This window comes from Tursiops truncatus, chromosome 8 (assembly GCF_011762595.2).
Source record: "Tursiops truncatus isolate mTurTru1 chromosome 8, mTurTru1.mat.Y, whole genome shotgun sequence".
NCBI lineage: Eukaryota > Metazoa > Chordata > Mammalia > Artiodactyla > Delphinidae > Tursiops > Tursiops truncatus.
In genome coordinates this window covers 30,300,946-30,318,969 of record NC_047041.1, presented here as the reverse complement: position 1 = coordinate 30,318,969, position 18,024 = coordinate 30,300,946, and the positions used below count along the sequence as shown (strand labels likewise).

The 18,024-nt window shown below is 38.8% G+C and overlaps 1 protein-coding gene and 1 pseudogene across 2 annotated transcripts in view; one reads left to right on the top strand and one right to left on the bottom strand.

Annotated features, from left to right (window-relative positions):
- The window catches only part of MMP8 (matrix metallopeptidase 8), a 44,691-nt gene that overhangs the window by 16,919 nt on the left and 9,748 nt on the right, over positions 1-18,024 (bottom strand). Inside the window, exons 2-4 of one of the 2 annotated variants that reach the window (XM_033862097.2) lie at positions 17,819-17,981; positions 17,129-17,232; positions 16,777-16,959 (exon numbers count right to left, since the gene is read on the bottom strand). In XM_033862097.2, the coding sequence (XP_033717988.1) occupies positions 16,777-16,851 (75 nt within the window). In that variant the 5' untranslated portion in view covers positions 16,852-16,959; positions 17,129-17,232; positions 17,819-17,981. The remainder of the gene's footprint in view (positions 1-16,776; positions 16,960-17,128; positions 17,233-17,818; positions 17,982-18,024) is intronic. The other variant, XM_033862096.2, reaches the window with a different exon arrangement.
- On the top strand, positions 311-2,265 carry LOC117313392 (nucleolar and spindle-associated protein 1 pseudogene; annotated as a pseudogene).

Sequence of the window (18,024 nt, the reverse complement as noted above, 5' to 3'; positions counted from 1 at the left end):
ATCACAGAAACCTTGGTTTATATGTGGAGACTAACAAGGTACTGGGGTTGTAAGGATAGAATTTATAAAGGGAAACACGTTGGAAAGGTAGGTTGGAACCAGATGGTCGAATGGCAGGGACTGAACATCAAAAAGGTCAATAAAAAGCAGTCATTTTTGGTTTCTGGGCCTAGTGGTGATCTGAGATGAGTTAATAAAGCTGACATGGTCACAGTGCCTAGGACAGACTAGGATGGGGAGGAGAACAATTGAAGGATGGTATAAAAGTTGTAGTGGGCTTAGAGCGGCGCAAGAGTTTTGAACGGCGTTTTTGGGAGTGGAGGACAGATCCTCTGCGTGGTCTCCTGGATTGCAGTTCGCCATGACCGTCCCCTCCCTGGAGGAGCTGGACTCCTTCAAGTACAGTGACCTGCAGAACTTGGCCAAGAGTCTGGGCCTCCGGGCTAACCTGAGGGCAGACAAGTTGTTAAGAGCCTTAAAAGCCCACCTTAAAAATGAAGCTAGAAAAGAAAATGAGAATCAGGATGAAATTCAAACTTCTGCATCTTCTTGTGATGAGATTGAGGTACAGCTCAGCAGCCAGGAGCAAGCTGAGAGGGAGCCAGTGGGCCATGTCACCAAAACAAGGAGAAGGCGCAGGACTGTCTACAGGAGCCCTGACTCCCAGAATCAAGAAAAGCATGAAAACCAGGCTCTCAGAACTATTGTAGAAGCTCCTTCTCTACCAAACAAGAGTCAAGATGAGAATGCAGTGCCCTCAGGAAAAAGTGGAATAAATGGTAATGAAGGTCCAAAGATACCTTCAGAAAGAAAGAAGTCTCTCTACACAGATGGGTTTTCCAAACCCAGAAAAAATAAAAGAACTGCAAGCACTACTCCAAATTTTAAGAAGCTTCATGAGGCTCGTTTTAAGGAAATGGAGTCCATTGATCAATATGTTGAGAGAAAAAAGAAACATTTTGAAGAACACAATTCATTTAATGAACTGAAGAAGCAGCCCGGCACTAAGGGAGTGGTGGCAACTCCAGTTCCTCCCCGAGAAAGACTCTCTGTGGCTCGTACCCCCGCCAGCCAACGGGGCTCACAAGGCCGGCCTCACGCAGGCCGTAGCACCTCGTGTGTGAAGGGGCTGGCCAAGCGCTCCGTGCTCTCAGCAGCTAAGATGAACGTCAGGTTTTCAGCTGCTACTAAAGATAATGAGCATAAGCGTTCACTGACCAAGACTCCAGCCAGAAAGTCTGCACATGTGACCACATCTGGGAGTACCCCAAAAGGCCAGGCTGTGCTCGAGACACACAAGTTAAAGACCACAAGGGCTGAATCTGCTGCTGTTATTACCCCGTTCAAGTTGACAGCTGAGACAGTGCAGACTCCAATCTCCCATAGAAAACCAGTGTTTGATCTCAAAGCAAGTTTGTCTCGTCCCCTCAACTATGAGCCACACAAAGGAAAACTGAAACCATGGGGACAATCTAAAGAAAACAGTTCTCTGAATGAACATGTCAACAGAGTAAGCTTACACAAGAAAAGTTATAAACAGCCTCATCGCCAGACCAGGGAGGAGCAACGGAAGAAACATGAGCAAGAACGAAAGGAGAAGAAAGCAAAGGTTCTGGGAGTTCGAAGGGGCCTCATTATGGCTGAACATTCATAATTTAATATCCCGTAAATATTCCTTTTCTCTGAACCCTCTTTTGTAAATATTTCTGTACTGTCCTCTCACTTTAGCCAAAAGACCTTTTTCTGCTCTTAACTTTGTTCGTATATATGTAGTGTCTGTGGCTTCTTCACGTTTTACCCCTGAAAAGACATTACTACCTTTAAAGCTCTCAAATTCTTTTGAAATAGTTTTTACCTAAGCCCCTGTACAACTAACTCAGGTTTCTAAAAAGACCCATCCTGTAGATTCTTGACCTAGATTTTTAAGGTCAAGTTCCCTCTGCTGGCTCTAATAACAGAACTTCAGTCCTCTTCTAGGCAAAAGCACTTACCTGATGGTAGCTAATTATACTACAGACTTTAGTAGAAATTGAACAATAACAAGTTATGAATAGGGTAAGCTGTGAAAGGCCACCTCTTCATCCTCTAGAGAACCTAGTAGTCTTACCGAAACTGTGGGCCATATGGGTTTATAAGGCGTCAATATTTTATCTATGTGAAATGTTTCATTTAAGCTTCTATGTACCTCTTTCAGATCACTTCATGTAATTGTCAGTTACATCTCTTTTTTTTTTTTTTTCCCCCAATATATTCTTAAAAACAAAACTCTAGCTCATTCTAGCCTGGCTTATTTAGAAATATACAGGGTCATATTGAAATTTGAGGATTGTTGCTTTAAGGATTACTATATGCTCTGTCAAACTTATACATCTTACTCAATTTATGGAAAAGACTAGAGTTGCTTAGTATCATATTCATGTCTGTTGCACCCGAATGGAGCTTCCGAGTTTTGTACTGCTTAAAATTTTCATAAATAAAATTTTTTCTCATGGAAAAAAAAAAAAAAAAAAAAAAAAAGTTGTAGTGAAAGGACCTGGCCCTGGGGATGGCCATGGGTCTTCCTACAAGAAGAGGAGAGATATCTCTCTTTGTTCAAAGATGGGTGGTGAATAAATGAGGTTGAGGAAGACAGGCGGGAACCTGGGTCACCACACAACTCGTCTCCGGGGCAACCATTCACAACACAGACATACACTGGGGAATCTACACTGGATAATATCTATTGTCTGGATAACATAAGAGCTGTTGTCTTGAGGTTGGCAGGTGGGAGCCAGGTCAGGGCTTGAGCCTGAAGGAATTGGAGGTGACTTACAAAAGCTGTGGTAATAAATTCAACTGGCAGCTGAGGCCAGTAAAGCCTGGCTGAGCAGCAGTGGTGGCCCAGGCCTATGAGAAGGCTACCGTTGGCAACAAGGATCCAATCCCTACCTTGTTTATTAGCTTCAAACATTTCCATTTACCACCCCCTTCCTTTTCAACTCCCCTCCCAACTGGAAGGTGTTGAGGATAAGACAAAAAGGAGAAAAAAAATGACCCAGCGATAGTCAGTAACTGTACACATACCCGTTTGACAGAGACCCATGAGAACAGACCACGACATGATAGGCATTTCCATTCCAAGCTGCTCTGTTTCTGGTGGGAGGCAACTGCTGACTGAATTTGCCCAAATTCTCTTCCCTCCTCAAGCAGTCCAGCTCTATGGCTGGGATGTCTTGTTTTTCGTTTCTCCTGAGGTGTGTGTTTTCTGAATCTTCTCCGCTCCTGGTTATTCAGTCTCATGCCCACCTTGCTATACCAAGAGATACTACCTCCTACCATAGGCAAATTACCTCAGTTTCTGTCACAAAAATCTGATTTCCCTCATCCCAGACTCCTGATAACTGCCCTTCCTGGTGTCCACGGATCTCTCTTTGTATTTCTACACCAGAGCCTGTTCTCTTTAAACCTTCTCCCCACTCTTTTTCTTTTCCCTCATTGACGCCTTCCCCCTCTGTCTGCAAATGCCGTCAGAGCAAAACAAAACAAAACACACCAATGGCCTTCTCATCACCACCGTCCTCGCACCCTCCCCTCACACTCAGATTCTTGGAGGCCTCATCCAGTGCTTCCTCACATTGCACCTCTGCCCTTGTCCCCTCCTGGCCCAGCCTCCCCCTTGCCTGGCACCACTGGAGTCGAGAGCTCATCTGAATAAACTCTGTCTCACATCTTTAGGGACCCCACTTGATACTGTTCTCCCTTGTCTTGATCAATGGTTCTCAACTCTTTAAACCTGGAATATCAGAAAGACACCACATAGGCCTTTTGGTGACTGGCTATCTACATACTGCTGTGTATTAGTTTCCTATGGGTGCTGTAACAAATTACCATAAGTTTAGTGGCTTAAAACAAGGCAGATGTATTCTCTTACAGTTGTATAGTCTGAAGTCTGATATGGGTCTCACTGGGCTAAAATCTAGGTGTCAGCATGGTTTTTTTTCCTTCTGGAGGCTCCAGGGGAGAACTGGATTCCTTACTGCTTTCAGTCCCTAAAGGCTGCCTGTGTGCCTCAGCTGTGGCCTCCTTCCTCCGTCTTCAAAGCCAGAATGAGTGCTTCTCTTTAACCCTTCTTCTGACATCACATCTTTCCCTGACCACAGCTGGGAAAGGTTCTCTGGTAATTAGATTGGGCCCACATGGATACTCTCCCCAGTTCAAGGTCTTTAACCTTAGTAACACTTGTAAAGTCTCATTTGCCATGTAAATTAGCATATTCACAGATGTCCAGGGATTTGAGTGTGGACATCTTTGGGGCAATAATTTTCAATGGGAAGAGATGGGGGTGGCCAGTAAATGTGTGGCAATAATTTTCAATGGGAAGAGATGGGGGTGGCCAGTAAATGTGTGGAGTGACTGCACAGAGAAGGGCACCTGAGAATCTGTGGGTCTGCATGTGGTTCGAAAGTCCTTTAGGAGATCATGCCCTATAATCCCAGGATGACCTACACCCAACCTGGTACCCATTTGAGTACTTACTAAACACCCATTATAAATCAGGGGCTGTAGTAAGTGCCTTTGCAAGATCACTTTCATGTAAATCTCTTAAGTATGGGTTTTTAAAGCAATACAGAAATCGAGGATCAGAGAGGTTAAGTGAATTACCCAAGGTCACATGGCTAGCAGGTGTGTAATGTAAGTGGATTTGGGAATTCAGTTTTTGTTTCATAACTTCGATCCAAACTCGTTCCATTAAAGCTCAACAAAGTCATACCCTGGAGGTCACATTTTACCTTAGTAGCTTCTTTAGTTCAAATGTTACACTAAGGTCCCCATAGGAATATTCCGACCCTTCCTTCCTCCAAATTCTTCAAGTGTGGTTGCCTTGCACATGAGGACAGAACTTCAGAGGAGCCTGAGCCGAAGTCCCAGGGCCCTCACAGGCAGCTAGTTTATCTTTTGTATGTGGAGTGGAAGTCTGGAGACCTGGGTTTGACCCCTTTCTACCGTTTACTTGACCATGGACAAGTTCCTTTATCTCTGTGCCTCAATTTCACATCTCTGATTGGCCACTTACAGCTGTGGAATCTTGAACAATTCACTTCACATCCATAAGCCTCAGTTTCCTCCTGTAAAATGGTGGCAATATCAGCTACACAGTATGATTGTCGTGATGATTAAATATAGATTTGCATGGAAAGTGTCTGCACATAGTGCAAAATAATAGATAAGAGTTCTCTGACAACTGATTAGGAAAGTATCTCACAGGATAGCCATGGGTTCTAAAGAGGTAATAGATGAAAAGCAGACTATAAACTACAAAGAGCTATTCAAAAGATTTATTTTATTTTAAAAGTATTCTAGTAATACAGGAATATGCTGTTAAAAAAAAAGAAAACAATTTCAAACACGCAGAAGTACGAAAAGTAAATGTGAAGTTCCCCAAACCCCCCACCTCACTCCACTCCCATCCTCTGGAGATGACCACTGTTAGCGTTTTGATATGTCTCCGTCCAGACATTTTTCTATGTCTTAATGCTAAAGATTAAAGATTGTTATTAGATATAGAAGAAGTTTCCAGGACTACAGTGTGTCCCGAGTGTAAAATGTCAGATTCTCCAAGGCTAGGCTGCTGTAGAGTAGTAAACAAGGCCTAAATCAAGTCATGGAAGAGACCTGTCATCCTTAGCCAAGCTAGTGGTGGTCATGCCCATGTAAAACTACTAGAGGGTGCCCAGAGTCCATCTAGGCAGTGAGCTGTTTGATCAGGTCAGTAGTCTGAAACAGAAACGTGAACACAGATGGCCGTTATCTCACTTAGCAAGGGTTTGAACGAGGCAGGTTACTTGGAGAACTGAGCATTGGAGACTCAGCCAAGGCCCATTAAAATGCATAGTTGGCTGCAGGTGAGAAAACAGAATGAGAACTCCACAGAGTGGCCACACACTCCCTAAGCACACAATTTTGTACTCCATTAACAGAAGAAAATCTTAATGTCATGTTGTAGGTAGCAGTTTTAGAAGGTCACTGATAGGGCCATCTATGGTCACACAGTGGCTGTCATACATGTCACAATTTGCTTTGGACAATTTGCACAATTTGCTGGTAGAAGAAAATATTTTAAGTCTGTCAAATAACGGTTGAAGACTTGATGACTACCTACCATCAACAGAAATGAGGTACAGAAGAACCTGCAAGAAAATTGATATCCGTGCAGAGAAGAGAAGGAAGCATGGAAATGATTTCTTTCATGTTTCTGCTCCACTGCTACCTTGGTCTGAACCACCATCATTTCTTGCCAGGACAATAGGCCTTCTTGTTTCTGTTCTGGCTACTCTACAATGTATGCTCAACACAGCAGTCAGCATACATTACTTTGCTCAAAATGCTGCAAGAGGTCCCAATTTTGATTTTACCCAGAGTGAAAATGAAAGTCCTTCAATGGATTACAAGGGCCTTTCTGATCTGGCCCATCTCTTACCTCAATTCCTATTCTTGGCTTCCCTTGCTCTGCCGGAGCCTCATAAGCTACTTGCTTTTCCTTGACTCCATCATGCATGTTCTATCTTAGGGTCCTTGCCTTGACTATTCCCTCTACTTGAACACTCTTCCTCGGGCTTTCACATGCCTAGGTCCTGCTCTTCTTTAAGTCTGCTCTTAAAGGACAACTTGCCAATAAATCCTAACCTGACTATTCTAATTAATCAGTGACTCAGTTGACACGCCCTCCCCAGCACTCTTCATTCTCCTCTTCCTGTGAACTTTTTCTTATTCCCCCATGACATGTGTCATCTTCCTATATACTTAAATAAATTATATTGACTACTTAGTATCTGTTTTCCTTGAACCCCACGAAAACAGCTCTCATTGTTTTGTTTACTGAGGTATCCAAAATGCCTAAAATAGAGCATCCACATAGTATGTGATCAGTAAGTACTTTTTCAGTTAATACATACATAGGGACTACTTAATATCATGATATTTACTATGTGAAGAATTCAGACTGTAAAAAAGTAGGCACAATATATTTTCATATTTATAAAGAAAAGCATAAGCATTAAAAATACCAGAAGTTAATAGCCCAAAGTATTAACAGTGCTTATCATTGGGTGGTAAGATTACAGATGATTCGTGTTCTATTTTTGGAATATTTAGTATTTTTCAAGTTTTCTTTCCTTTTCCTTTCTCCCATTTCCTTTCCTTCCCTTTCTTTCTCTTCCCTTCTCCTTCCTTTTCCATTTCCCTTCTTTTTTCTTTCTTTTTTTTAACTCAAATTTTGTTACACACAGCCCTCAGTTCATGACACATTATCCTTATTAGTCTATATAGACACCTTTAATATTTTTCTCACCGTTCTTCTCTTTACCATCCACAGCACAAATACCCTCTGCAGCCTCAAAATATTTAATATATTTCCTTCTAGTTTTCCTTCCAAATGTTCATTTAACTCTGCATATATTGCTGAAAAATATATAGTGTTGTTTTGTATGTGGATCTTATTATTTTTTTTAAATGGCACTGTTCTTTATATTTCATTCTGTTTCTTACATTTTCAATAAACACTTCATCTTTGAGGTCAGTCCTTGCTGCTCTAAAGTTACTTTAGTGTACTGCTTCTCACTGCTGCGTAGTATTCTGATAATACAGATAGACAGATAGATAGATAGATAGATGATAGGTAGATAGATATAGATAGCTCACATCCTATTTGTCAGTCACTAAACAAAGGCCGCCCAGGCTGCTACTACCTCCCTGCTGTCAAATAGTTCTTTAATAGTCATCCACCTATAAGTCTCCTATGGACCATGGTCAGAATTTATACCCAGGAGTGGAATTGCTGGGGTTAGGGCTTAGGCATTCTTACAATACTAGCAGATATTGCTTCACAATGGTTGTACCAATGAACACTCATACCAGCTGTAAATGAATGTTTATATTCTCCATCTTTTTCCCAGCAATTAATTTTATCAGAATTTCTAATTTCTGCCATTTTAATGGATATACCTTTGTATCTTGTTTACATCCATATTTCCATGATTAAAAAGTAGGACTGAGAGATATCTTGGGTCACAAATCAAGCCTTGGTAAATTTAAGAAAATTGAAATTGTATCAAGTATCTTTTCTGACCACAATGCTATGAGACTAGATATCAATTACAGGAAAAAATTTGTAAAAAATACAAACACATGGAGGCTAATCAATACACTACTTAATAACAAAGAGTTCACTGAAGAAATCAAAGAAGAAATAAAAAAATACCTAGACACAAATGACAATGAAAACACAATGACCCAAAACCTATGGGATGCAGCAAAAGCAGTTCTTAGAGGGAAGGTTATAGCAGTACAATCCTCCCTCAAGAAACAGGAAACATCTCAAATAAACAACCTAACCTTACACCTAAAGCAATTAGAGAAAGAAGAACAAAAATACCAGAAAGTCAGCAGAAAGAAAGCAATAAATCATAAAGATCAGATCAGAAAAAAAATGAAAAAGAAGTGAAGGAAACAATAGCAAAGACCAATAAAACTAAAAGCTGGTTCTTTGAAAGATAAACAAATTTGATAACCAATAGCCAGACTCATCAAGAAAAAAAGGGAGAAGACTCAAATCAATAGAATTAGAAATGAAAACAGAGAAGTAACAACTGACACTGCAGAAATACAAAGGGTCATGAGAGATTACTACAAACAACTATATGCCAATAAAATGGACAACCTGGAAGAAATGGACAAATTCTTAGAAGAGCACAACCTTCTGAGACTGAACCAGGAAGAAATAGAAAATATAAACAGACCAATCACAAGCACTTAAATTGAGACAGTGATTAAAAATCTTCCAACAAACAAAAGCCCAGGACCAGATGGCTTCATAGGTGAATCCTATCAAACATTTAGAGAAGAGCTAACACCTATCCTTCTCAAACTCTTCCAAAATATAGCAGAGGGAGGAACACTACCAAACTCATTCTATGAGGCCACCATCACCCTGATACCAAAACCAGACTAAGATGTCACAAAGAAAGAAAACTGCAGACCAATATCACTGATGAACATAGATGCAAAAATCGCCAGCAAAATACTAGCAAACAGAATCCAGCAGCCCATTAAAAGGACCATACACCATGACCAAGTGGGGTTTATCCCAGGAATGCAAGGATTCTTCAATACACACATACCAATTAATGTGATACACCATATTAGCAAACTGAAGAATAAAAACCATATGATCATCTCAATAGATGCAAAAAAGCTTTCAACAAAGTTCAACACTCATTTATGATAAAAACCCTCCAGAAAGTAGGTATAGAGGGAACTTAACATAATAAAGGCCATATATGACAAACCCATAGCCAACATCATTTTCAATAGTGAAAAACTGAAACTATTTCCACTAAGATCAGGAACAAGAGAAGGTTATCCACTCTCACCACTACTATTCAGCATAGTTTTGGAAGTTTTAGCCACAGCAATCAGAGAAGAAAAAGAAATAAAAAGAATCCATATCAGAAAAAAAGTAAAATTGTCACTGTTTGCAGATGACATGGTACTATACATAGAGAATCCTAAAGCTGCTACCAGAAAACTACTAGAGCTAATCAATGAATCTGGTAAAGTAGCAGGATACAAAATCAATGCACAGAAATCTGTTGCATCCCTATACACTAAGGAAGAAAAATCTGAAAGAGAAATTAAGGAAACACTCCCATTTACCATTGCAACAAAAACAAGAAAATACCTAGGAATAAATGTACCTAAGGAGACAAAAGACCTGTATGCAGAAAACTATAAGAAACTGATGAAAGAAATTAAAGATGACACAAACAGATGGAGAGATATACCATGTTCTTGTATTGGAAGAATCAACATTGTGAAAATGATTATACTACCCAAAGCAATCTACAGATTCACTGCAATCCCTATCAAACTACCAATGGCATTTTTCAGAACAAGAACAAAAAATTTCACAATTTGTATGGAAACAAAAAAGACCCTGAATAGCCAAAGCTATCTTGAGAAAGAAAAACGGAGCTAGAGGAATCAGGCTCCCTGATTTCAGACTACACTACAAAGCTACAGTAATCAAGACAGTATGGTACTGGCACAAAAACAGAAAGATAGATTAATGGAGCAGGATAGAAAGCCCAGAGATAAACCCACGCACCTATGGTCAACTTATCTTTGATATAGGAGGCAAGAATATACAATGGAGAAAAGACAGCCTCTTCAATAAGTGGTGCTGGGAAAACTGGACAGCTACATGTAAAAGAATGAAATTAGAACACTCCTTCACACCATACACAAAAGTAAACTCGAAATGGATTAAAGACCTAAATTTAAGGCCAGACACTATAAAACTCTTAGAGGAAAACATAGGCAGAACACTCTATGATGTACATCACAGCAAGAGCCTTTGTGACCCACCTCCTAGAGAAATGGAAATAAAAACAAAAATAAACAATGGGACCTAATGAAACTTCAAAGCTTTTGCATAGCAAAGGAAACCATAAACAAGATGAAAAGACCACCTTCAGAATGGGAGAAAATATTTGCAAATGAAGCAACTGACAAAGGATTACTCTCCAAAATTTATAAGCAACTCATGCAGCTCAATATCAAAAAACAAGCAACCCAGTCCAAAAATGGGCAGAAGATATAAACAGACATTTCTCCAAAGAAGATATACAGATTGCCAACAAACACATGAAAGGATGCTCAACATCACTAATCATCAGAGAAATGAAAATCAAAACTACAATGACTTATCACTTCACACCAGTCAGAATGGCCATCATCAAAATATCTACAAACAATAAATGCTGGAGAGGGTGTGGAGAAAAGGGAACCCTCGTGCACTGTTGATGGGAATGTAAATTGATACAGCCACTATGGAGAACAGCATAGAGGTTCCTTAAAAAACTAAAAATAGAACTACCATATGACCCAGCAATCCCACTACTGGTCATATACCCTGGGAAAACAATAATTCAAAAAGAGTCATGTACCAAAATGTTCATTGCAGTTCTATTTACAATAGCCAGGACATGGAAGCAACCTAAGATGAATGGATAAAGAAGATGTGGCACATATACACAATGGAATATTACTCAGCCATAAAAAGAAATGAAATTGAGTTATTTATTGTGAGGAGTATGGGCCTAGAGTCTATCATACAGAGTGAAGTAAGTCAGAAAGGGTAAAATAAATACCATATGCTACCACATATATAGGGAATCCAAAAAAAAAAAATGGTTCTGAAAAACCTAGGGCCTGGACAGGAATAAAGATGCAGATGTAGAGAATGGACTTGAGGACATGGGGAGGGGGAAGGGTAAGCTGGGTTGAAGTGAGAGAATGGCATGGACATATATACACTACCAAATGTAAAATAGATAGCTAGTAGGAAGCAGCCACATAGCACAGGACGATCAGCTTGGTGCTTAGTGGCCACCTAGAGGGGTGGGATAGGGAGGGTGGTAAGGAGATGCAAGAGGGAGGAGTAATGGGAATGTATGTATATGTATAATTGATTTACTTTGTTATAAAGCAGAAACTAAAACACCAATGTAAAGCAATTATACTCCAATAAAAATGTTAATATAAAAGAAAAAGAAAAGTTGCATTGAATATCTCTTCAGATGCTCTTGGTTCCCTAAGTTTCTTCTCCTGTTAATTGCTAGCTTATTTTCTTCACTTGTATTTCTATTGAATTACTTATCTTTTTCATGTTGAATTGGAGGAATTTCCTGTATGGACCACATATTAATCCTTCTTTAGTTTCATATGTTGCAAATATCTTCTCTATCTTTCAATTTTTCCTTGCCTTTGTTTTTGATGTCCCTCATTTAATATAATTTTTGTATTTTGATGTAGTCAAACATCAATTTACCTCTTATAGTTTATGCTTTTTTTGGTGTTGTTTGAGATATTCTTCTCCATCTTAAGGTAACAAAAATATTCTATTGATTTTTTCACTTATTTTTTATAGTTTTTAACTTTGAGATCTTAAATCCATTCAAAGTTTAATTTTGTATGTGGTTTATACCAAAGAGGATAGGTTAAATTATTCTGTGGTTATAAGCTCTGAATTCTTCAATGTTTCTTAAAGCAATAAAAGTTTACTTCTTGCTCATGCTATGCATCCATCCTGGTTGGACAGAGGGGCTCTTCTCATGGTAGTAACCTTGTTTCCCAGATTTCCGGAGGAGCCATAGTTTTGAATTCTATCAGTTGTTACGTTGGATGGAAAAAGACGTCTGAAGGGTTCTGTGCAGGCAATTAAATGTTCCAGCCCAGAGGAGCCGCATGCCACCACCACTCACAATTCACTCTCGAGCTAGTCATGTGGCCCCACCCACTGCCAGTAAGCCAGGCAGTGTAATACTTCCATGTGTCCAGTAGGTGGAGAGCTGGAAATATTGTGTTGACCAAAACATTTGGGAAACCTGAATGAACATTTTGGTCAACCCAATACATGGTGAAGAGTATTAATCATGAACACCGAACGGGAGAAAGAATCCACCTTTATTTTTTCCATATAGTATACCAATTTTCTCCAAACATTATTTACTATTTATTCTTTACCTTCTAACTTGTGATGCCTCCTCTATCATGCCAAGGATATGTTTCTTGACTCATATTTGGTTCCATTAGCTTCTATCTGTGCTCCTGTATTAGTTTTATAATGGTTTTGTGAGAACGTCAGTGTCTGGTGGGACTCTTTCTTTCTTTATGCTTTGTCAAAATTCTTAGCTCTTTGTGTGTATTTATTCCTTCATAAAAACTTCACAATCAGTGTTTTTGTTTTCCAAATAATACTGTTTGGATAGAATTGAAGTTTCATTACATTTATAAATTAATTTTGGGAAAAGATCATCTTTAAATTATTTCATCTCTTTAGGTCATTTATTCATGAATATGGTATTCAGTTTTTCTTATATATCTCTAATAGCTCTTAAAATTTTAGTTATTAAGGTTAAGGTCTATTTTTGCTAGATTATTTCCTAGGTAGATTGTAGATTTTACTGTAGCCATTAGTGTTTTATTTTCTATATTTTACCGACTTTTTATTGTGAGTATATAGGAATATAAATGATTATGATATGTTAATGTTATATTTGGAAATATTAAAATTTCTCTTCTGTCTAAAGGGTTTTGATTCTTTTGGGTTTCTCTACGTAAATGACCTAATTATCTGAAAATAATGGTAATTTGGACTCTTCCCTTTTAATCTCTATATCCATTATTATTTTTCTTGTCAATTTTTGACCAGAGTTCCAGGACTATGTTGAACAAATATCAGTGATAGTAGGCATCCTTCCCTTATTTCCAGTATTAATAGGAAAGTGACTAAAGTTTCGCCACATGTGCCATATGGTGATAGTAGAATAAAGAAGTTTTGCTTTCTTATCGTTTTTGTGTTCACTGGAGTAGCACTTTTACTCTCCTTCAAGAGCTTTTCTTTTGCATTCACAACTTGGCTAAACTTTTGGCACAAAAGGTCTAGCTTTTGGCCTAACTCAGCTTTTGATATGCCTTCGTCACTAAGCTGAATCATTTCTAGCTTTTTATTTGAAGTGAGAGATGTGCAACTTGAACACTTAGAGGCCATTGTAGGGTTATTAACTGGACTAATTTCAATATTGCTGTGTCTAAGGGAATAGAGAGGCCAGAGAAGATGGGGAGATGGGGAACATCTGGTCATTGGAGCAGTCAGAACACACACAACATTTATCAATTAAGCTTGCCATCTTATATGAGTGTGGTTTGTGGTGCTCCAAAACAATTACAATAGTAACACCAGAGATCACGATCACATAACGCATATAATAATACTTTAAAAGTTTGAAATATTATGAGAATTATGTTACACAGTGACACAAAGTTAGCAAATGCTGTTGGGAAAATGGTGGCAATAGACTTGCTTGATGCAGGGTTATAAGAAACCTTCAATTTGTAGAAAACACAATATCTGCAAAGTGCAATAAAATGAGGTATGCCAGTAGTAGAAGGTCATTCACTTTCCTTTCTATGTAATATTCATTTTTATGTAATATTCTATTGTATGAATATATCTCTGTTTCCAGACTTGGGCTATCATGAATAAAGCTGCTATGAACATTCTTGAACAAGGTTTTTGTGTATTATGTGCTCATTGAGCTTGGGAAAATATGTAGAAAAGGTCATAAGTTTAGTACATAATTAACTTTGTGAGCAATTTCCATATTGTATGAGGGCTGTAGATGTTTTGGCTTCTCATCAACATTTGGTGTTGTCAGTCTTACTAATATTAATTATTTTAGTGGTTTATAGTAGTACCTTATGAGAATTTTATTTTCTTGATAACTAATGATGGTAAGTATATTTTTCATGTGTTTATTGATCATTTATATGTCTTTCTTTGTGAAGAATCCAATTTAATACCTCTGTGCATTTTTAACTGGCCTATTTGTCATTTTATTAACAGTTGGTAGGACCTTTTTACATATTCTGGATGAAATGGCATATATATGTATTCCAAGTTCATATTTCTCCTGTGATTTCAAATTTCCATGGGACTGTAGTTTCCCTGGCCTCTTTAGATGAGTTAAAACCTGGATCCTGGCTTGTTCTCTTTGACAGTTTGGGGACTAGGATGGAATTGAAGCATCTCAGGACACGGTGTTTGGTGATAAAGTCTGCACCAAGTTACTCTCACCTCTCACTCTCCTCAATGGATCCTCCCATGAGGGACCACACAGAAATTCTCTTTCAGCTTCTAAGCATTCTGGGGGCTGCTGCCATGTTTGTAATTCTCTACTGTCTTGGCTGGGAAGGACAGAAAGAAGAGTCCTTCAGGAGTTGGTCAAGCTGACTATATACTTTGTTTTTGACTTCCCAGCTTTGCTGGCGTCCAGCATCAATTCGGCACACATTTATTAAAATGTTTTATTGAGCACCTACTTAGTTCTTGAGTTATATCAGTGAAACAAACAAACATGCCAAAGCCAAATCAAACAAAACATTTTTTTGTTAACATAACAATGGCCCTTCCTCTTATGGAACTTCCATTATAGCAGGAAAAACAGGCAATAAACAGTAGATATAATAAGTGATTAAGTTATATAGTATGCTAGAAGGTGATAAGAGATATGGAAAATAAAATTGTAGGGCTGTATAGAACTATTGGGAATATGTGTATGTTTGTGTGGAGGGGTGGTGTAGGTTGTAATATTAAAAAGAGTAAACCAGCAAAGGCCTCACTGAGAAGGTTACATTTCAACAGAGTTGAGAAATAAGTGAGGGAGTCATCCATGAAGGTACCTGAGGGAAGAGAATTCCAGTGAAAAGGCACCGAGGTATGGATATACCTCACATGTTAAAAAATAGCAAGGAAGTCCATGCAGCTGGAATGGAGTAAACAAGGGGGAGAATATTAGAGAGTGAGGTGAAGGTGTGCATGTAATGGGGAAAGGGCATATAGGACCTTGTAGATCATAGTGGGGACTTGAGCTTTGTCTGTGAATGAAATTGGGTCACTGCCCTGACGTTATCCCCTTGTTACTTGCTTGTCCTGCTGCCTTCCAGTCCTGCCATACAGACACGGGACCTAGAGCAACATGTGAGAAGAAAGGACACAAGTAGAGTGTGCTTCCCAAAGCCTGTCCCCAGTTGGAGGCATTTCGGCCTCTCCCCTGTAGGATATTTCCTCCCCCATGCTGGTTGGGTCTATCTGCTCACTCACAGTTTTCTCACTGTTTGTGTCTGGTTCTAGTATTTCCTGTACTAGAAGTCCCCTGTACTTCTTGGCTTTGGTTCAGAGGAAGGAGCCACAGTGGGATTGGCAACTTGCTCAAAATTTCTGAGCATGTATTTATTATGTTGGTAAACAGAAAAAAATATTTGAAAATAAACATTGTACAAATAATTTGCTATAAAATTGAGGCACTGTTAATCACAGAGCACCACAGGAAACCTATGGTAAATAATCTGACTGAATGAGAAAAAAGACAATCTGTGTAGTACTGATATTTTTTTCAGCAGCAGTAGTTAACTTCTGCAAATTTACACCTGCAAAATGTAATGTGAAGTGCACTCAGAGTATCCTGTAAGGAAAACTACCAGGGGAACAAGACCCAACAATAATATTTAGGGATAAGAGCTAACTTTATGAAGATAGCTAGGAGAATAGCTGAGAAATCTAAGCAGTTTACTCATAGTTATGCAGTAAAAGTGAGGGTGCAGAGTTGTGCTGGCATCAATCTCTGACTTTTCTCACTGAGAAATTGGAGATAACTCCCCAAAATGGAACTGAGGGAACACATAAAACTACCTAATCCAGTGCTCCCTCCAGAACCCCTAACCAAAGCTCAATAAATTCCTTCCTTTATTTGACTTAAGGCTTAATTTGAAGTTAAAATAAGTGAGGAGGATCAATAACTAGTCTTCCTTCCCTTATGTTCTGCATATTCCATGAGAACGGTGAGTGCTTGAATTCTATACATCCTAAATATTTTCCCACACACTTGCATTGTGAGTATGCCTATCCTAGAGACAAAATATTTGAGAATGTGGTTACTAGGAGAAATGTAATTACTGAAAATATCATAGAATATTGGTAAAAAGCTTTTCTCTATGAAAACCTAAAGGTGAACTATGCCCTTGACATCCTCAGCACTCACTTAAAACTAAATTGTGTAAGTTCATGAAGCAGTACAACATAGTTAACATACAATATGTCCAGACTGAGGTTAAATAAGGTTGTACTTATATGTCTGTGCCTTGTTATTACCTAGAGATTCAAATAAAATACTGAAATACCTGGTTTCTCAGAAAAACATCTTCTTTGGGCTGAGTAGAAATGTTTTCTCCAACTCCTTTGTGAGAGTCAACCATCAGTTATTTCTGCACTTGAACCTGCTGTTAGTATTCGGGAGGCCAAAATTTGCTTAGTTTTAGGATCAGATTTGTAGTGCCCTTTTCCATGAAAGAAATGGAAAAATCCTGGAAATAAAATGAAAGATAATGATCATGTTAGACAAATAGTGGTTTTTCCACATGAACACTTGAAAAAACATACAAGTTTCCATGAATGCAATTTACTTTCATATCTAAGTAACAGCACATATGCTATGTCAATGGTAACAAAATGGAGAAACTGGATAGCCTTTACCTCTGTCTTGGAAAACAGCATCAACTTTTTTCCCAATTCCAGGGAAGTCATGAATTATCTCTTTGGGATAACCTGCATCTGTGGACTGTGTGTTTTCATCATACCTGGTTACAAAAAAATATTGGAATGTGTGATAAATACAATAACAAAAAATAACACTTAGCATTCACAAAGAACTTTTCATGTGCCAGTCACTGTTCTAAGTGCTTTGAGTGTACTGATTCATTTAATCTTCACAACAAATCTGGGAGGTAGGTGCTATCTTTATCTCCACTTTGCTGAAATCCAAAGGCTGCTTAAAACAATTGTGGGTGGATGCATCATTGGTATAAATTAATAGGAACTTTTAACTGGAAAGGGTCCCGTTTCAATAGGGTTATGGGAGACTCAGACAGACTAGACCATCCCTAAAGAGGCATCAGCTCTAAAAATCTGATTCAAATTTTATCTCAGCCTCCATCCTTTTAAAAAATCTCCTTTTTGAACTCAATCCTACAAGTCCCTTGCCTTCCAAGGACAGGCACTGTGTGATGAAAACAGGCAGGGGACTAAGTGACACTCAGCCTGGCTGCATCCATTCACAGAAGGAGGATGGAGTTTCAGCACAATTTGAGAATAATTTTAAAAGGCAACTCTCCTTCTACTAAGGAGGGATCTGATGCCCTAAGAGCTCCAAGTGTCTGTCTTTACCTCCAATACTCACTGGGGACAAAGAAATACGTCTTTGCAGTTTCCTCCTCATGAATGGCAGCGTCGATGTTCTTTACCCTTCCAGGGAAGCCAAAGGAGCTGTAGATGTCCCTGGGGTATCTGGACAGTATCACACCCACATCAGCAACCCAGTATTTATTGCCTGTCAAACAAAAAAATGGCTATGAAACGATTCGCCTGGGACT